The sequence below is a fragment of the Ostrea edulis genome, chromosome 8 (genome assembly GCF_947568905.1).
Source record: "Ostrea edulis chromosome 8, xbOstEdul1.1, whole genome shotgun sequence".
Lineage (NCBI taxonomy): Eukaryota > Metazoa > Mollusca > Bivalvia > Ostreida > Ostreidae > Ostrea > Ostrea edulis.
The window spans coordinates 54,993,957-55,016,298 of NC_079171.1; the positions used below are offsets into that span (position 1 = coordinate 54,993,957).

Consider the following 22,342-nt stretch of genomic DNA (forward strand, 5'->3'; position numbering starts at 1 on the left):
TAAGTCCATGTTCACGAAATGATCCAAAATTTAGCAACGTAATAAGTTTAGGAAATGTACAAAGTAGTCTTGATTTATTTCGACTTGTTTCAAAATTATGGATAGATATCAACATGGAGAATGCATGGTTAGCGCAAATCCATACAAATCACTACGTGTAATCCCTTTAAAATCTAAAAACAGCAAAGCAGGTATCAAAATCCATCATTATAAAACATTAAACAAATGAAGAAGGCATGCTCTGAAATAAATACCTTTTGAAAGTTTCAATATAACATTTTAAAGCATCTTTGAATGTTTCAATGTCCATACCATTTCAGTTATTGTTCTTTAATTTAACCTTGATTGTCCCTAGGACGCTGCTTGTCTGATACCTTTTGAAAGTTTCAATATAACATTTTAAAGCATCTTTGAATGTTTCAATGTCCATACCATTTCAGTTATTGTTCTTTAATTTAACCTTGATTTTCCCTAGGACGCTGCTCGTCAAGCACACTAAGTACGCGGAATATGGTAGATCCAAAACTTTATGTTGTGTAGGGCAATATTTCGACAGTGTGATTTACCCCCAAGGGTTATCTAGAGGAAACGAACCTATCAACCATCAGAGAGTGTCAGAAAGACATTGATCCATCTGGTGTCACTGAAGACGGAAGGAGGCATACTTAAAGGTATATTTACATTAATAAAAATTTGAAAGAAAATATTTCTCTAGTTTCTAAACAATTCTATTTCACTGTCAAACAATAAGGGATTTTCAACTTCTTCCGTTCCGTGCATAATTTGTGTTTAAGAATCTACCCAAGTCACGTGATTTGGCGATCTTTTTAAGCATGCTTTCTTCCACTATAGCTAACAATCATACGATTTCGTTCATTTATTTTTCTTATTGGTTTTCATACCGAATTAAAAAACAGTGTTATTGATGTGTGACAGAGGAATGTAATGAAATACAGATTTACGGAAGAGGGGGCACAGGCACGTAGCATCATTTTCAAAGAGGGTGTACCTGGAGAAGATTTCTGAACAAGATAACATTCTTGACAATGACGAAAATGTATGAAATCAAACAAAACCTAGCTAACATGTTCTTTTGACTGATTCAAAATCTTCAAAGTTTCAAATACATGGAAGAGGGTTAAGTAGTGACATAAGACTCATTATGCCTCGATATATATTTTTTTTCACACCTTCTAAAACTCAATTGAGGGGGTAGGGGTTAGGGGTTTGGTAGGGTGGTAGTAACGTATCATACATACATCTACGCGAGAAGAAAAAATCTCTCGCTGTGGCCTTCAATTCGACATTTAGATATATCGATGACGTTTTGTCTATTAACAATAATAGCTTTGATTCATATGTCGATATGATATATCCCAGTGAACTCGAAATAAAGGACACCACAGAGTCGTCCACTTCTGCTTCATACTTAGATATTTTATTGAAAGTAGACATTAACGGCAAACTGACAACTCAACTGTATGACAAACGGGATGATATCAGCTTCTCCATCGTCAACTTCCCATATGTATGTAGCAATATTCCATTATCACCTGCATATGGTGTTTATAGATCTCAACTGATTCGATATGCAAGAGCTTGTTCTGCGTATGGTCAGTTTTTAAATCGAGGTAAGCTACTGACAAACAAGTTGATGGTACAGGGATTTCAACAGTCTCGATTGAAGTCAGCATTGCGCAAATTCTATGGTCGTTATAACGATCTAGTTCGTCAGTAAAACCTCGCATTGTGTCAAATGCTGTCTGACGTGTTTCATACCGATTGTTAAGCCGTTCTTGACACACTGATTTCGACTGCAGATAAATCCGTTTAGCTGATCAGGATATAGAGCTCACGGCGGGTATGACCGGTCAACAGGGGATGCTTACTCCTCCTAGGCACCTGATCCCACCTCTGGTGTGTCCAGGGATCCGTGTTTACCCAACTATCTATTTTGTATTGCTTATAGGAGTTATGAGATTGATCAATGCTCGTTATCTTCACCTTGCATTAACTTAGAACCATAGGGAGAACACATGAATTCACTTCATAACTTCGAAATTGCATTCGTACAATTCACTTTCGTAGACATAACATGTTTGGGGAGGGGCTACTGGATCATGAAATATATCTTTTTTGTATATATGAATAATAAGAGATGATGGTTGTTAAAGGAACTGATTCACGATTTTACCCAAAATTTTGTTTTTCCCTTTTAATGATCAAAATCTACTGTCTAATGTGTTTGAAAGATTTCACATGAGAATTAAGGTTATACATCATCACAGAAGCTCATTATAAAGAGATTATTATTTGTTTTGTAAACAAAGATTGCGGTATGCTATTATTTACGAAATTTTCAAAAGGAATGGATATCGATCTAAATATCATTATATCTTTCACATTTCAAGCTTTTTGGGGTGAAATGTTTTATCTAAAGTCAAAATTTGTGACCATGCAAAATTGAGATGCATTATATTACAAAATCAATATTCCACTTGTTTGTTTACATATAAAGACTCGAGTCTTTGTTTACATAACACATATTTAAGGCTAAAATATAGCTCTAATTCTTGCATTCAGAAGGTCAAAATTTTGGCTGTGAAAAATAAATCAGTTATATTTCGAATGTTTAACATCAAAAATGGAAAATATCTTTATCAAACGTCGTGAACCAGTCCCTGTAAAAGGTGAACCCTTAATTCTACGTGTATACCTTGGAAGAACAGATATATCCATTATCAGATTTGTAATGCCTAAGTAACCGCTCATTCCAATTGGTACACAATATTTGTAAAGAAAAATCATGACATAATATTTTTCAATAGCTGGTATGTCTTGATTTGTTGACCAAATTTTTATAGATGATTTTCAACAATCCAAATTTTTTGTTACCAATCGGTGATTGACTTTCAAGAGCTTGAGATTAAAAGTTTTGTACGTATACACATGCTACACCAACATTTTTAGAAAAACATTCCAAATTCATACCAATCGCAAGCTTACATAGCCTTTGTGGGTTACTTTTACGGGAAAAGGAACAAGAAACATTCATATATAATAAAACTCTCTTTAATTCGATACATGCATTGAATCAGCGGCTATACACTTGTGTATTTACATTAACGACGTAATAATGACTAAATGCAGAATAAACACGGACATGGAAGATCTCGAAAAAACCCTATACATAATGTTAATTATGAATATTCATATCAATCAATAAAGCTAGGTACCCATATGCGTCTTCTTAACATGTTTTATTAGATATCTATTTTACTATTTAAAGTCTGCTTCAATTTGACATTATCATGGGGACTGGTCAATGCTTGGGTTCTTGAAAGTATATTTCTAGTAATGATAAACAAAAATTCACAAAGAGCAAGTCATTTAGCTAATGTATATTTCTTTAAATTTATCATACCGGGATCATGGAGTGTCATTACAGACATTGAATACTTCTGTGTTAAATTAAATGCACAACTGTAAATACTTGTAGCACATATGTAGCAATTTACAGTGTACATACATATGAAAGTGCAAGTCTGATTAATTATTAACCCCCATCTCAAGGAAATGTGTATATTGTTTTGCACCCGTTTGTCAATCAGTGGACTTTCCTCTGCTCAATACACATAATCTTGAGAACCCTTTGGTTGATGGACATTCACACTTGGTAACACTTATAAATCTCGCATAGTAAATGGCCCCTACTTATTGAGGTGACAAGGTCAAAGTCAATGGTCCACAACATAAGACATGATTTTTAAAACCTTAAACCTAGTAGAATAGTATTATATAAATAACTCTGACGTAGAAGCACTACATGGCCCCTTCTGATAATAATGCCAAAGCTAAAATCCCTCCTTTATAGGAAAATATTGGTCAGTCAGAAAACAGGTAGAAAACCTGATAAGTTGTTGCTCTGACTAGTATCTGAACCTACTTGTCACTGCTTTAGAATATTTGGAACACCATCTTAATATCAATATAGATTTCTTTAAGAATTTTTTGTTTTCAAAAGTTTTCTATGCTGTTTTAGTATTTTTATTCGTTGTGACTATAGTTTAAATATGAATGTGTAATATGATTACTAGGTTCTGAAGTGTGTACTTTAATTAAAACTTTTACAATAAAAGATGTTCAAGCTATCTCGAAAACTAAAGAAATATATTTATCGGGGATATAGAGATAGGTAATTTCTTGTGTCCTGAAAAATGGTGTCTATCTTATTATATTATAGGTCTCTGCAAAAACTCAAGGACAAACTTAAAGTCGTGACAGGTGGGATATAGATCAGCTGAACACAGATCGAGTAAAGCAAGTGAATGTACAATACCATGTTACAAAAGGAAAGGAATTCGATGTTGAACATCAAGACAGTCTGAACAAATGAATTCGACAAAATATCAAAAATGTATGTAGAAATAAACGACAAATTGTCAAATAAACATGAAAGCATTCTTATACGGTGTATATTCAAGCTAGTTCAACTGAAATTCCTCGTGTACTTATATTCGAAAGGGAAACAACTTATGGAAAAAGTAAACACCAATGGGTTGATCTGTGTAATAAAGTTGTGTTAGCGTTCAAGATTTTCATGTATAGTGTCACACATCATAGACGAGCTCAACTGGTCTAATTTATGCAACATTCGGCTCTTCACCACCCCTCTCTGGATGATAAAAGTACAAACATGAGTCGCAATCCCTCCATTCCTACATTCAATTTTTTCTTAACCCATCCCTGCGTTGTAAATATGTCCGTTACAAATGTATTTCTTTGCTAATTTGTTCCTTTATGCCTTGTTTGGGGTTAAATTTTAAAATACAATTTTGAAATAAAATTTTCAAGCTTCAAAGAACTATTCCATGTACATATACATGTATCAGTATACCGTTTACAGAGGATCTAAGCTTACAAGTTGCATCTGTTAAAAATCTTACATATAATGGAATGAGTTGATGACATTTTTAAGAATTCATGTTGAACTATTTTTTACATATACTAGCATCTACATGTATTATATAAAGCACAGTTGCCTTTTTGCTATCTGAATGCAACCTCTAATCAGACTTTGTAAGAGTGTGCCATAAACATGATAAATGAGTCAACTTATAGCCTTGAAACTACATAATCCAATTAAAACAATCCCATTTCTACAGTATATTTATAAAATTTTCTAAAGTCAATACAAACCAACTTTTGCAATATTAATGACACTAACGCTTGCAGTTTCTGTACTCATTTTATTTGTTTTTTCTGAATAATCATATATATTATACGCCTGTAAAACCGTATATCACACCAAAGGTTTTTTTGTTCCACTCTTACAAAGGATTTATAAGGAAATCATGTCCTAAAAGTTTATAATAGAGTTGGAGTTATAATGTTGCAATTGTTGGCCAAAGATTCAATAAATCAGAACTGTCCAGATGTTTTGCAACTAATGTTGTACATTTCATATCGATTAGGGCAAAAATGAGTTCAAAATAATTCCCCAAATAAAGCCATTTTCAATGGAATATGTAGGGTAAAACACAAAAGTTAATAAATTATCTTTACATTGTTTTATCACAAGAAATTCCTTGAACATGTTGAATTTATTAACAGTTATGTTTTTCTTAAGATATACGTTTTAAAAGAGGATGGACACTATTTATCTTTATACTCGGGATAATAATGCCAATTTCTTGGCAATCGAGCAGCCTGCAACGTACGTCGTTGACCAGCCTCACCAGAGTTGTTATAGGTGAATTTCAAAATGTAAAATAATTCTCAATGAAGCAAGCATTTTTTTCTTTGATCTATTAATTACCCACCCATTCCAAACTATCCAGCCAAAAATCCTTGCAAGCTCAACTCGCCATTTAGTGCAATATATCCTATAAAGCCCGGTCTAATAAGTTGTTTACAATCGCCTTAGGAAATCTTAATGGAATAGGTTAATGATAAAAGGACTTTCGATCCCGAACCAAATTGTTATGCATAGTTTATCCCATTTACATCTATGGACATATAGGATGTAACGCATAAACAAGAATATTATTACAACATGACAGAATACTGTACTTTTTGAAATAGGTTGCAAGTAAAAGAAAACTTGAAAACATGATAATATGTTATTTTCCCCCAATTTCTCACAATTTTCACATATTCTTTTGTTCTGAGCACTATTAAAACTGTCATAAGAAATATTAATTGAAAATTATTTGATAGGATGTCCTTTATCAATCTAATTATCAAACGTTTGCGAATGTGGTTCTTCCTACGAGAAAAATTGTCTTGAAATTGGAATGTTTTTCCATTACAAATTAATTTCTTTAACTACAGCAACGGTTAGACTATTGTAACACATAGCAAATTGTCATTGTGACAACATATCTGTAGACAGTAGCCGTCTTCATTCTATATAAGCCATATGCAAATCTATGTTATTGTCGTTTAACAAAATCGTTAAGAATATAAAACTTTTTTATGAGTCATATTTTGTCGTGTATTCTATTGTTAGCAGCACAGCTCTGTGAAGGTCTGCCATATGAAAAAAAAATAATATCACCGAATGAGTCCCTATAAACAATGTTATTATATACATAAGTATCGGCTTAATACTAAGATGTCGACTTATCACTCTCTGCCTGATTTTGATGTGGAACTGTACTTAATTGTTTAAGGTTAAAATACTAATAGAATCCTTCGTTAGTACGAGTGCATTTCATCGAGGGGACAATATTCGCAGTCTAGAACGAGGCTTTCCCACACGAGTAAATAATGAAAGATTATTTTTCTCACATTCTACCTACAGTTTAGTGCAAAAATTTAGGAGCTTTGACAAAATTTTAAAGTATCAAATTCTCATTTGAACTTTAATGCAAAAAATAATTAGATAGGCAGAAAGAGCATACCCAAAATGGTTTACATTGTAGTGTAAACTAAAAAACCCAAGGTTGTCCACCAGAAAGTATACTACAATAAATTTTAAAGAAAATGCAAACTATTTTTACTTCACCATGTAACGTAGCTCTTCACCGTGTAACGCAAATAACAATATATTACGTCACAATCAAATGACGTTGCAGCAGTGTGAGACAGAAAATCTCATATGGCTGTATCACATGGGTAAAGTCGATTTCACATTGGTGATAATGTGAGAAAAGTTAGTTTATTATACCACGGCTATTCGCATTCATACGAGCAATGTTGTATTGCAAATTTATTTCTGAAAAGCAAATAAATCAAACACAACAAAAATGAAAAAGAAACTGCAACACTACATTGATCAATAGATTTAGGCATGCTAGCTTGTCAACGATTCAATATCGTTAAACATAGGTATGAATAAATACCTTTGCTACACTGAAACCCCACGCTACCAGGCACGCACTCACAAACCCCGTCAGTGTGTCTACATCCGTTAATGCATTTCTCAGAGCAAACACCAGAACAGTTTGCACCAAAATATCCATGTTCACATGCTGCAATAAGAAAATTATTTATATGTATACAACACAGTATATAGCCTTAAAATGCAAATCACTGGGCACAAATTTCATGAAATATAAATATGTAAATTTCTTACATTTGTCACACCTTTCCCCAATATATCCATCTCTACATCCGTCGATACATGTTCCGTCCGTGTTACGACAATGTTTGATAGCTAAACATTGACTATTACAACGCTCATTGCAATGATTACCAAAGAACCCTGGACGACAGGCTGTCAAAAAGAAACACAGATCCTGTATATGGAATAGTATAGATAATGTGTATAAAATCTCCTTTGTAAGTGAAATTCAAATTTTACAACGTATTAAAGGCCTATGAGCACGTGGATCATTAGAGGAACGGTTCCTTGCATTATATTTTGATAAAATTACAAAATATTAGAAAGTAAAATGCTGACGTTGATCACAATGATCTTCTGTGTACCCGGGACTACATCCCTTGTCACAATGTCCATTCTCTCTGTTGCAGATGACGTCATCTAGACAGTGTCCACTACAGTTGTGGACACAGCCTGGGCCATATGTTCCATTTCTGCACTCTGTAATTGTTTCAGAGATGTACACAGTGTCAAATGTCATCGTGATTGAATTATGAATGATATTGCTTGAAAGAAAAACACTACTAAATCAATCGAAAATGAATCAAATTGTGTCATTCAAGTACACTGAAAATCTAAGACACCATAGAATCTACTACACGAGAACATGATCTGCGTATGGTCGATTTATAAGTGCAGGAAGGTTGCTGACAAAAAAGATGATGTTAAAGGGATTACAGTAATCTTGTTTAAAGGCAGCAATTCCTAAATTCTATGGTAGTTTTAGTGATCGTATTTGTAAATACTAATTGCCAATGGGTCGAATGTTGTTTGACGCCTCGACCGCTCTTTGATTAATCATTGTTCAATTTTTTTCACTTGTTTATTGTCATTGTCAACAATTTTTCATTAGCGATCACTCACAGGTTCCCAGCTACCAAAACATGTAGCGACACATATACAATTCCTTTAAATGTAACACAAGCTAACTACCTCGCTTTTCTAAGGGAGACATGTGACTGTTATTTGTGAGGTAACGAGTAAAGACACAAAATGCACTCCACCTTATTCTGGTTGTATATTATCAGCCATCATTTTCGTTGCGAAATTAACAATGCAAAGTGTTTCAAAGCCTAACGGACTATACGTATTTACACAAGTAATCATATCGTTGCAGCGATAAATTACAAATTAAAATATCATGCTTTTGAAATCAATTCGAGAATGTTCTAATTTCAAAAGCAGCAAGTATACATATGTTTTAGAGTATTGTGTTTATTCAGAAATGAACAGAATTTGTAATTCATTAATTCAGGCATGGAAGTTCAACTTCTTGTTCTTCTTTATTTCCTGAACTCAGTATAAAAATTATTCACTGAAACAGCTATTCTTTGTCAAACATTAGTTTACATATCCCCTCTTATTTCATCGCAAACTCGTCTCATCAATTACATATACTGAAATATACATACGTAAATTGCATTGCTTTCCCATCCAACCAGCAGCACAACCTCTGTCACAACGACCGCTAATGTGATTACACGGAGAATTTTCGAGGCAATGTCCATCACACTTGGATTTACATCTGTCACCGTACGACCCCAAAGAACATCCTGCCATTCAAAATGATTATACTGATGTTTGTATACTATTCACACTCTAAAAATTTGAAATGAAACGAATTATCGCTACTGCAAACACCTTACTATTTTCACAAAGTGTTCCCATCCATCCAGGTAAACATTCAAAACACGCTCCATGTGCGATGTTACATATCTGATCTTTACAATTGCGAGGACATGTTATGTTACAACTACTTCCATAAACGCCTGTCTTTTTACAACCTAAAGCAAACACAAGAAGTCCAAACATTTCAACCCCTTTTGGTTTAATAAATTGCTGAACTTGTACTTTTATTACACCGATTAGATATGCATGATATCGGGGTAATTGTCATGGTTAAATAAATATCTGGAAATCGTCATGGCTACAGCATTTATCGTAAGAAAATTAAAGAAGACAGTTTTGAACCTTTCACAATTACTTCACATAATTCAGTAAAAGTTGGATTTTCGTATCCATCATAAGTAACTCCACCCAACCTCTCGTTGTAAAACATGAGGTATTGACTGTATCCAATACAGGTTGTGTTAAAGTCTAACGGTGGCAGCCCTGGTGGTTCATCCTTATAACACAGCAACTCATCTCTCTTGTTTGAAGGCTTAGACAGATATATGGAAAATCCTGCAACACGTCCTCGTTGTCTCGCCTCTAAAAACAAACATTTCAAAATGAATGTTTTCATACTTCACACACTGTGTGACGTAATTTAAAAATACACCATACCTTTGAATTAGGTTACGTGACGGAATTCCCAATATTTAATGTTTAAAAATTGATGAAAATGAAAAAAAAAGTTTTTTGAAATCTTCAAAATTGAAAAACGATGAATTTATTTATGAACAGGCCAGTCATTTCAATTTGCTGGTTTTATGTCTCGAAAAAGTGAAACAGCCTTTCAGCCTTGCAGAAAATCCCGATCGAGTATTTTATAGATGGTCGAAGATGATGTAGACAATTCCTCAATGATCAGGAATACGAAAACAAAACCACATCAAAAACAAGAGGCTCATGGGCCCCATCCGTCACCTGAGTCACCTTGACCCATATTTAAAGATATTCCCTACATATTCGCTTGTAAAAATTGAATTCTTATTGTGGCCCCAACATACTCCCGGGGACATTGGTTTTACAAACTTGAATCTGCATTATGTCAGGAAGCTTTCTTAGAAATGTAATTTTTTTTTGGCCCAGTGGATCTTAAGAAGACTTTTAAAGATTTTCCATATTCACTTGTAAGTAAAACTTTGATCCCCTATTGTGGTCTTACCCTAACCCTAGGGATCGTGATGTTAACAAACTTGAATCTGCACTATGTCAGAAAGTTTTGATTTTGTAAATGTAAATGTATCTGGTTCAATGGTTCTTGAGAATTTGTTTTTACATTTTTCCCTCAATATTTGTATGTAAAACTTTGATCCTGTATTGTGATTCCATCCTACCCCGGGGACCATACTTTTTACCAACTTTCATGTAAATGTAAACTTTTCTGAACCAGCGGTTCTTGAGAAGAAGATTTTAAAAGATTTTCCCTACATATTTGTATGTAAAACTTTGATATCCTAAAATGGCCAAAACCTACTACTGAGACAATGGCTTTAGCAAACTTAAATCTGCTCTATGTCAGAAAGCTTTCATGCAAATAAAAACTTTTCTGGCTCAGTGGTTTTTGAGAAGAGTTTTGAAGATTTTCAGATAAATTCGCATGTAAATTTTGATCCCCTATTCTAGCCCACCCTACCACCGTTGAACATCTTTTTAATAAAATTGAATCTCCACAATGCCAGGATGATTTCTTGTAAATATGAGACACTTTTCTGGTCGATTGGATCGTGATAAGAAGATTTTAAAGATTGCCTATTGTGGCCCCATTTTACTCCTGGAGACCATAATATGAACAAACTTGAATCTACTTTATACTAGGAAGTATTTAGGTAAATCTCCACTCGTATGGCCCATTGGCTCTTGAGAAGAAGACTTTTAAAGATTGACCCTGTAAATTCGCATGTAAAACTTTCATCCCCTTTTGTGGCCCCAGTTCATCCCCGGATGTCTTGATTTTACAAACCTTAAACATTCAATATCACAGGAAGCTTTCATGTAAATTTCAACTTTTCCCGCCCTGCGGTTCTTGAGTAAAAGATGCTTGAATGATCCCATCCTAGTTTTTATTTTTGTGATTATCTCCTTTTGGAAGAGGTATGACCCTTCATATGAACAAATGTAGATTATTTTCACCCAAAGATTATTTGTACTAACTTTGTTTGAAATTGGTCCATAATTTCTCAGGAAAATAATTTTCCTATATTTCAGCATGTAAGATTTTGATCCCCTATTGTAGCCCCACTCTACCCTGGGGTCCATGATCTGAACAGACTTGAATGTACTTTACAACAGAAAGCTTTCCGGTAAACCTCTACTCAAATGACCAACTGGTTCTTGAGGAGAAGATTTTGAAAGATTTCCCCCTATTTATTCACATGTAAAACTTTTATCCCCGATTGTGGCCCCACCTAAACCCGGGTATTATGATTTTAAAATACTTAAATCAGCACGATGTCAAACAGCTTTGATGTTAATTTGAGGTTGTTTTTTTTCCCATTAGTTCTAGAGAAGATTTTTAAAGACCCCACCCTACATCTGCGTTTTTGTGATTATCTCTTCTATGAAGGGGGTTACGATCCTTCATTTGAACCAACTTGAATCCCTGAAATTTACCCAATGGTCCTGGAGAAGAAGTCAATATGATAATTTTACAGACATGCGAACAGATGACGGACAACGAGTGATCAGAAAAGCTCACTTGAGCTAACAAGAGGACTATGAGTCACATCGCCCACCTGAACCATTTTCGTCATGTTGTTGTTCTTGTCCACGAGATTAAACTCCCACGTATAACAAGGTATTGTAATAAAAAATATGTCTACAAAATACGAAAACTTCATATTAAAAGGTTCATAACATAGGTCAATGATTTTTTTTTTAAAACAAGTATGTCAAACTCCAAAGTAAAAGGATCAAACACCATTTTGTCACAAGGTTTTTGCCATAAAGAACCCTACCTAAAATAGTTCCAGAAACTTATTAGGTTATGTTTTCTTAAAAGGTGGTCGAACGCCGTGCGCAAAGTCAAATTATATGATATGAAATGTAAGGCCTTGCCATAGGAAATTGATGTACAATGAATGAAAGATATACATTTGTATCTTAAATAGTTCAGGGCGTATTGGATAAGTCAGAGTCTTATAAAACGTAGGTCAAACTTCCAAGATAAGGTCACAGGATCACAAAACATTGCGTTACATGAAATGTCTTTCCGTAAATAAGGTATATACAAAATATGAAAGTTATGGCTTAAAAAGTTTAAGAGCTATGTTTCAAGAGTTTTCCTATATAAATCAGCAGTTAAAACTTTAAACCCCTATTGTGGCCCCATGATACATTTGAACAACTTCGAATCTACTCTATATCAGGAAAGAAGGTTAAAATATGTACTAATGTATATGAATGCAAAAGTATTAGCCGCTATTGTGGCCTCATCCAACTCCCGGGGACCATGGTTTGAACAAACTTGAATCTATTGTATATAATGTAAAATCGAACTTTTGTGGGACAGTGGTTCTTCAGAAGACCATTTCCACTATAGACTCACATGTAAAATTGTGATCCCCTTTTGTGGTCCCATCCTAGACGCCCTAGCCCCGTGAATCATAACTTTCACAAACATTACTATTCACTCTTTCGGGAAACTTTTACGTAAATTTCAATTCTTAAGACCCAGTGGTTCTTGAACATATTTTAGAGAATGCTCCAATATATTTGCATGTAAAAATTTGATCCCCCATTTATGACCCCATCCGATCCCACAGGGAGTGTGTGTGTGTGGGGGGGGGGGGCATTATTTGAACACACTTGAATCTGTATTATGTCAAAAGGCTTTCATGTAAGTTTCATCTTCTCTGGTTCAGAGGTGTTTGCGAAGATTTTAAATGACTCTACCATACTTTTGCATTTTGGTCCTTCATGTGAAGAAACTTGAAAGTCCTTTGCGCAGAGATGTTTTGTACTATGATGTGAAACTGGACCATTAGTTCTGGAGAAGAGGTCTAAAATGTTAACAAAAAGTTGTAGACAGCCGGACGCCGGAAAAAAAGGTGTCAGAATAGTTCACTTGAGTTATAAGCTCAAATGAACTAAAACAGTGACATGACATTTACAATGATTTCTTCAAACACAAAACGAAAAACATCCTATTAAGCAATTCCCTGTTAGATACGAATGCCATATTTTTTTCGGAGTGTTCGAAAACCGATGGTTAACGTTCACATGGTCAACAGAATACACTAATATATTTTATTACATATTTACCCCTTTATCTAGTGAATATCAACTGTCTAATTGAACTCCAGACACATCACATTCAATTGGACAAAAACAATCCACTCTCAAATACAGCGACAAGAAACCCACGAGCATCTAACACTTGATGTTCCAAGACCCTCAATGTCACAGGAGACATACAAAATTTTTAAAGCATTTAGTGTAAAAGTCATTGTCAACATTCAATCATGCGACAAAAACAAATTCAAAAAAGGAACGCGTATCATATATAACCCAGATTCGGATGACTAACATTTTTCATAAAGAATCACAATTTCAATAAAAATGTCTTAAAATGTAAATGTTTTTTTCTCATTCAAGAATGACCTCATACGGAATCGATGTTATGACAGTCAATGCTCATTTTTATATCCATTTCACTATATTTTTCATTTTTAGCGACTCTCTATTTGTATCCCTTATGATAATTATGATATTGATCAGTGTTCCTTATTGTCACCCTGTCATACCCAATACACAATTAAGAATTGGGTAAACACTGATTCCAGGACATACACGTCTCTACGGCTCAGTAGCTAAGTACTTCGTTATTAGCTTCAATATATGGATGTATATTTAATTGCTGTCATGAAATTTAGAAATTCATTTCAAAATTAAGGATTATCTCCATCATGCATACATATCTCTGATTCTTAGACGAATTTGACTCCAGTCCTTGGTACTCAGGAGGTTTTTTGTTTTTTGGTTTTTTTTTTTTTTTTTTGTTTTTTTTTTTTTTTAGTTCTTACAAGTTTGTGTTATTTCGGATTTCCAATATTTCAACTTGAGCATCACTGAAGTGACATTATTTGTCGAAATGCGCGTCTGGTGCATCAAAATTGGTACCGTATAAGTTTCACACGTACCGGAGGTGGGGTCATGTGCTATGGGGGAGTAGGCATCCACTGTCGATCGATCACACCCGCCGTCACCACTATAATCTTGACCAGGTAAACGGAGTGATTTGTAGTCAAAATCACTTTGTAAAGAACGGCGTCATATTTGGTATGAAACACGTCAGACAGCAGTTTGCTTAATAACAGGTTGTATTGGTAAACTATGTATTTATAGTGACCACATAATTTGCGAAATACTGGCTTCAAATGCAGCTGTAGTATCAACTTATTTTTCGGTAGCTTACATTGATTTGAAAACTGATGATACGCAAAATAGGTGTCTGTGTATCGAATCAGTTGAGAGATATGAATGCAGGTGATCATTGAATATTGCTACATAAAAATGAGTGCTATATCCTTTACGGTTTAACATTTCAGCCCGTAACAGCTTTAAGTAACCTGGATGCTTACATTTGTTTATTGGTGTGTAATTATGTAACGTTTTCTGTGTGTTGGAAAAGCTTAAATGCCAAGTTTTTGAACGCTAATCAATGCCAAAAGGTTGGTAAGAGTAATGTAGCTGCGTTACGGCAACGTCTTCTTTAAATTCTAGTGATTGGGACAAAAGAAAATGGGGGGTATACAATGTCGTCCAAACTTTTGATTTTTGACTAATTTGTTTTACTTATGCACGCGTTACTATGAAGGCTACCTGAAATCATTACAAATGTGAAGCATTCAACTGCTGTTTTTCTGCTCTCTTTTTTCAACAAATAGGTTTAAAAAGAATTTTGATGTTTATCTATTCACGATACATTTCAAAGTTTACGGTACGAATAAGAAGATATATCTGTGTTCTCTTATAGCAATTACTTTCCATCGATTGAATACTTCCTTTTTATCCCGATAAATGAAACAATAATTCCTTGAAATCATTATCAAACATTGTACACGAATCCCGTATAAAGCATTTCCAGAAGTATAAGTCAAGTCTGTTTATCGCGTTCTGTGGTGGGATAATGCGGTAATTGCCATTGCCAGTGATATACATTGCCCAACTACGAAAATGTGTAAGTAAATTTACGTATCAGAAAAAGGACACAATACTGTGAATCACTGTACCGTATTCTGGCCCGTAGTCTTTAAACAGTATTCTGACGCTGTATATGCTGTAGATATTGCCAAGGTTCACAAACCACCACATTGTCTTATCCTGGGAGTTAATACCAAATGCCTCTGTCCGCACACATGAGCCAACATTTCTGTCAACTGCATTGTTAGCCGCACAATCAGATGTGGGGACACATGGTCGAGTTTTCGACTGTTCTGTATACTGGCCTTTTGATAAGTCATCTAAGAAAAGAAGATAAATCAATAATAGTGTTTATATCTGTCTGAATGATAATTCACACCCTGTTAAAATCAGAAAACGGAAAAGTTTGAGCCGATAAATAATCTGTAAATTATCGTATTACTTTAAAGTCATGAGTTAGCGAATGTGTAGTATGTTTTATTTCAAGATAATATCTGACACGATGCATATGAACATGCACACGTTGCATGTATAAATGTGGTCCTCATCTTAATGTTTGCTAGGCAAAGATTAGACTATTAATCATCAGCATATTCAATGGCTAACTTTTCATTTTCCAAACAAAAGCAAATCTTGTAAACAGTGCAACTCCCTTCTTTAGAAATTGCGAATTTTCATTCTTGCAATATCTAGAGAAAAGTAAAGAAATGTTTAAACATGACAAACAGACTGCATGACGTACAAAAGGTGAATTGCGACTTTTCATTCTTGCAGTGATGTCATTTTACTACACATATTCATGGTCCATACCATCGTCGGATACCAAAGGATGATTTCGTTTTTTACTCATCACCCGTGGGCACACTCGCCATAATATCGTCGTCAAATATGCTCATTTGTTGATTATATATAGCCAATCAGGAAGTTGGAACTCTTCAATTTTTAAAATATGTGTATTAATTTGTTATTTATGATAAATATCTTGCCCCCGTTAAAAGCTCTTTTGTTTTAAAACGATTAAAGACAAATCGTACAGGTCACTTACACCAAATGCCAGTAAAAAATTATAGGGGAGTATCTTTCTCAAATTGCGAAATGCACCAATGAGTGAATTTATTTGCAATCGGTGTGTAAACTACGGAAACGTTTTTGTCAATGCCAAGCATACATACGTACATGTAACATAAACTTTGATTCGTTGATTTGCCATCGTGACTCTGTGCAGCAGCCAATCAAATGACCCGCGCATATTAATTACATATGATGATTTTTGGCGAGCTCGCCCGCGGGTGTTGAGTAAAAGAAGAGATCACTCGTGGGTATCCGACGATGGGTCCGTACATTTTTTTTCAATTTCTGCCTTCATAGGGTCATCGTGTTGAATTTCTGAAGTTGAACGTGAGTTTGATTGAAGAATTGAAGACTCACACTAGTTTTGCTGTAATTGCACGTTGAATCTTAACATAACTGGTAACGGGGTCTTTTTCATAAAAAGGATTATTTCAGATCCTGTTCCGCATATTCTTCGTCTAATGCATACATTTTGATCGTATAGCATCAAAAAGTATTATCATTCATTTCAAGAAACTATTTCGCAATTTGTTGGTCGTTATAATGATTTAATTTAGCAAAATAACATTGAGTATCATGCTGTCCGACATGTTTCATACCAATTGAGGGCGTTCTCTGCAAACTGGTTTTGACTACGGGTTACTCAATTTACCCAGTCGATATATACGATTCACATCGGATGTGACCGGTCGACAGGGGGTTCTACTACTCATTTGCACTTCTGGTATGTCCAGAGTTTTCCCCAACTCTTAATTTTGTATTCTTTATAGGAGTTATGAGATTGATCGCTGTTTGTCATTTTCGCTTTTTCAAAGAAAATATTTTTTTTTTTTACAGTTTTTCTATATTTTATTCATGAAAATGTTCTATATGTCAACGCATACAAAACACAAATCTAAAATAGTGATCACAATCCTCAGATTTTAATTTTGGAACGCTCAGAGCAGTCTCAAAAATTGAAAAGCATACAGTCATGAAACTGATGTTGTCTTTTACATGTGAATAGTTTCATTAAAGACATTCACGTTTAAAGTTGACAAGGTGTTTAACCATCCCTTTGAGCACTTGGATTCTGTGTCGCCAAGCTGAAAAGTAAAATCTTCTGATTGTGTTGTTAGAAAATGGATCCGAAGTAGATACATTCTTGCTTAATCTATTTCAAGACTGCTTTTTCGATATCGAAAACTGACATTGTCCGAATATTGTTTGTTGTTTGCACCGAAAGTGCTTTGGTCTTACGATTTCTTTGGCTATTTTCAACCATAGCTATGGATGGTAGGTTGCATTATATTAAGCAAATAGATTAAACTGGTGAAGAATGAAATTGTACTTAAGATACGAAACTCCCAAATAGATTAAACTGGTGAAGAATGAAATTATACTTAAGATACGAAACTCCTAATGATTATTACTCTTCATGTTATATTAGTTGTGGCATTAGCCTCGTATACTTTTATCTATCTGTTCACGACTTCCGTCCTATTTCATATTCATAAACTCCCAACTGTCAGACGTCAAGAAGAACTAGGGTGAAGTAATGCAAACGGTAGATATTGTCATTGTATGCTCCGGGGATGATAATATTTTTTATATACTCTCATCTACCCCTTGGGGAAATTTATCTATATCCATATCCATCCACTTCTGATATTTACAAACATTCCCTTTAATTGGTTACCAATTTGCTTGTAGAAAGGGATAGGTCAAGTCACTTAGATGTTTTTACTTCATTCTTTTCAAAATACAGCACCGTTGCAGAAGGAGTATTGCGTAACAGCTCTTGATACTAGTAAATAGAAATGTTTCGGAATTTTTCATTTTCCTATTGTATGATCTTTATCACAAAGTAGATTTATTTCCATGCTTGATATTTCTTTTTAATTTGGTGATTAATTTAAGTCAACGTGGTAGTTCCGATGTCATAGGCTATGTCAGGCGCGGTTCTGAGCCCACCCCAGCGTTCTGTAGAAATTTATATGCACTATCAGTTGAATGGATGGTAGTTACCCTCGGGATAAATCACATAGATGGAACACGCTCCCTTCGGAAAAACTAAAATTGTTGGATCCCACTATGCATATGTACAATGTACCTGCAATCGCTCTAAGGCAGCATCGTCAAAATATTTCAATGTATATTTTTGTGTTCAATATCCTTACGATCATAGACATATATATTATAATTTAAAGACGAGTAGCAGTACTCTTGTTTGACATGCTACCAAAAATGTTTTATGGATTTTCTGTTATCATGCTGGACATTCTTGAATGATTAAATAGTGAAAGGTACAATTAATTACTTTTCGATGTATGATAATTATTCCAGCAGTAAATTATTTAAGGAATGGCTTTAATTATGGGGCAAATTATACGAGTATAACCTGGTTTGGGTCAATTTAAGCTTCATAATCCGCAAAGCGAAGCGGATTATAAAAAAAGCATAAACTGACCCGACCCAAGTTATACTCATATAATTTGCCCCAGAATTAAAGTAATTCCTTATAATTCAATGCAAGAGACAAAGATACAAACCTTCGTTTATCAAAATGTACATAAACTCGGAAAAATACAGGTCAACTGAGCCACACAATGATTCACTTAGCAACAACGACGAAACGTCTAGCTGTGAAGGTCGGGATCTTTAATCTCATTTCTACAGAGCCTGGCCTAGCCTATTAATCAAAAATATTGTATCAAAGTTTGTCATGATGGAAAAAGTGTGGACGAAAGTCTAGCTGTGAAGGTCGCCATTTTTAATCTCATTTCTACAGAGTCTGGCCTAGCCTATTAATCAAAATATTGTATCAAAGTTTGTCATGATGGAAATGTGTTTAGACAATGCATGCAATGCGTATTTCGCTGTCCTTTAGAAATAGAGATCGATTTTGAAGTCGCTCATCTCATACAGATTGAGACAATGCGGAAAATTGCATTGTTTAGGCCTACCCAAAATAAATCTTCAAATATCAGAAAATGCAATGATTTGTGCCTTTTAACTTTGTGAAAACTTCTACTACATGAACACTTACTATCGCATGCAACGTTGTCACTAATAGTAAATCCAACACAAGAAAATATGTTTAAACAAGTGACAAATTGCGATCCACATGTCAATATGACTGACGTCATATGATAAAATGTGACATGTAATATTTTGTTTGCCTTGTTGAAAGGTGGATCAAACAATGAAACAACAGCCCCCACCCCCATTTCCCTCAGTGAGAAATGTCATTAATCATTAAATCATTAATACGAATATACTATCTTTGTTTTAATCCATCATTCGATCATTATGCATAGAAAAAGGCTTTACAATAGTGCTTTGCGTACGAGTATATGATAATATTGACAACGAGAAAACAGTATGTGTATCAAACCCTAGAAACCTTTTATGTACACGTTGACTTTCTATTACATAGATGTCTTAAAACGGTGCTGCGATGTAAATTTAGAGAGAGAGAAAAAAAATAGTTCCGGCATCTAGTTGTCATTGAGGTGTGTCCCCATACCAAACCAGGTTATGCAAAAATAACTTGTGTTCCTCAATTGGAATTTGACCAGGCAAAGACAAGGATACAATAATAATTAAATCATATAAAATTATGGAAAGAAACAAGTTAAAAAATATTGAAATTTCCCATATACATTACGTAATCTCATTACTGGTTGACTATAGGTATTATAGCATGTCAAACGGTGCAATATTTGATCTTTTCCATTTGTATTGTGTAATTTTTCATTTGTACTCTATACTTTCCATTTGCATTGTATAATTTTTCATTTGCATTGTATAATTTCCATTTGTATTGTATAATTTTCCATTTGTATTGTATAAATTTCTATTTGTATTGTATAGTTTCCATTTGTATTGTATAATTTTTCATTTGTATTCTATAGTTTCCATTTTCCTATAAGCACCATTTGTTATTGAAAACTGTTGGATTATAGCATCACTTTTGATAAATGTTGGGTGTTTTACCGATATTATCACCAATTAGATCAATGTTTGAACTCTGCTATTTTTTTTTTCATTTTGATCAAGGTACATTTGTGATATATTCATAACAGTCATTTATTTACGTCATATTGAAGCTTCTATTTTTAATGTTGTCATGTTGCAAACTGTTCTCATCCAAAATAGTTTGAAAAGTTTGTAAGACTGTGATTTACGTGCATCAATGGAATATTATCTCCTTTGACATACCCGCGTAATAATAGAATATAGAATTGAAAATTTTAGGATATCGATTTAGTACTTTTGTGCCAGAGCACTAAAACGCATAAATCATGACAAATTTCATTTGTGATTTTAGCAAAAGGATGTTGGTCTTTCTTAAATTCTTTTCTGTTATTATGATTAAAGAGAGAATGAAACTTAGCAGAAAATAATTTACAAACCTCCTAACAACAAGTAAGTAAGCGATGTAGAGAAAATGACATTTTACGGGTGATCAGTTATGATTCGATTGATAGACTTTAGCCGTTAAGAATGGTCAGTTTTCCTGTTTGAACAGTGATCTTTCTCCCATCAGATCAACATTATTTAACAGTTCATGATACAACACATAAATTGGAGATCTTAGCTAGTAAATTGATCAACAAACCCTCTTACATATTTGTATACCTGACATAACGATATGCTATCTGGTCAATCAATAAACGGACAAATCATAATTACGATTACTTCACTATAAAGAGAGAAGAAGGGGAAATATAGATAGGGGATGCTTACTCCTCCTAGGCACATGGTCGCACCTCTGGCGTGTCCAGGGGTCCGTGTTTGCCCAACTATCTATTTTGTATTGCTTATAAGAGTTATGAGATTGATCACTGTTCGTTATCTTCACCTTGCATAGGGTACCGTATAAGTTTTACATTATGAACCCTGGGTCGAGGCCTTTGCTGGTGGACTGTTAGTCTCCGAGGGTCTCTACAGCCCAGTAGCTAAGTACTTTGTTACTAGCTTGAAAATACGGATGTATATTTAATTGCGCATCTGGTGCATCAAAATTGGTAACGTATAAGTTTTACAATATGATCCCTGGGTCAAGGCCTCTGCTGGTGGACTGTTAGTCCCAGAGGGTCTCTACACCCCAGTAGCTAAATACTTTGTTACTAGCTTGAAAATACGGATGTATATTTAATTGCTGTTATAAAATTTAGAAATTCACTCCAAAATTAAGGATTATCTCCCTCACGCATAGCTCTTATCCCTAGACGAATTTGACTCCACTTTTTTGGTACACTGTTTTTCCATGTAAAAGCTCTAAAACTTCATTGTTATTTCGGATTTCAAACATTTCGGTTGAGCACCACTGAAGAGAAATCATTTGTCGAAATGCGCATCTGGTGCATCAACTTGGTACCGTATAAGTTTTAATTAGGGAAAGCGATATATTACAGAGGCAATGTTTTGTCTTAAGGTATCCGCTCACACCCTATTTTTTTTCTAGAATAAATTGTTAAGTAATACAAAATTTGGTATAAAATGAAAGACAATTAACAGCCATAGTGATTCACCAAACGTTTTTTCTTCATCCTATTCCGTATATATCGCTAGAATAACTGAAAATGAAAGTAATATTCTACTTTCAGATAATTAAGATAATTCAAAGATTTAGTAAACATGTAATTACCATATCCATCTGAATATAAGATTTCTGCAAGGAGTATGATCATAAAAACGTCCATTCCCATGTATTGATCGATTGGATGTTACCAACTTTCAGCATAAACACCGGGAAGTATGCAGTGTGTTTGTCATGTTTTTTTTAAACATTGATAAATAACTACAGGATAGGTGTATTGTGTATTTAAAGCTGAGAAATATGATCAAGTATATGCAATGCAGACGACG

General features: G+C 34.3%; 2 protein-coding genes across 2 annotated transcripts; both read right to left on the reverse strand.

Annotated features, from left to right (window-relative positions):
- Positions 1–7,493: 7,493 nt before the first annotated feature.
- LOC130049751 (multiple epidermal growth factor-like domains protein 10) lies at positions 7,494–9,418 on the reverse strand. Its single transcript, XM_056147719.1, has 4 exons — positions 9,253–9,418; positions 9,019–9,159; positions 7,907–8,047; positions 7,494–7,720 (listed from the first exon to the last, which is right to left on the reverse strand). Exons 1-4 carry the CDS (start codon positions 9,416–9,418, stop codon positions 7,494–7,496), a joined length of 675 nt encoding a protein of 224 aa, XP_056003694.1.
- A 31-nt stretch (positions 9,419–9,449) lies between these two features.
- On the reverse strand, positions 9,450–16,287 carry LOC130049752 (uncharacterized). The gene is made up of 3 exons (XM_056147720.1): positions 16,269–16,287; positions 15,505–15,735; positions 9,450–9,817 (listed from the first exon to the last, which is right to left on the reverse strand). Exons 1-3 carry the CDS (start codon positions 16,285–16,287, stop codon positions 9,543–9,545), a joined length of 525 nt encoding a protein of 174 aa, XP_056003695.1. The 3' UTR covers positions 9,450–9,542.
- Between the last annotated feature and the right edge of the window lie 6,055 nt (positions 16,288–22,342).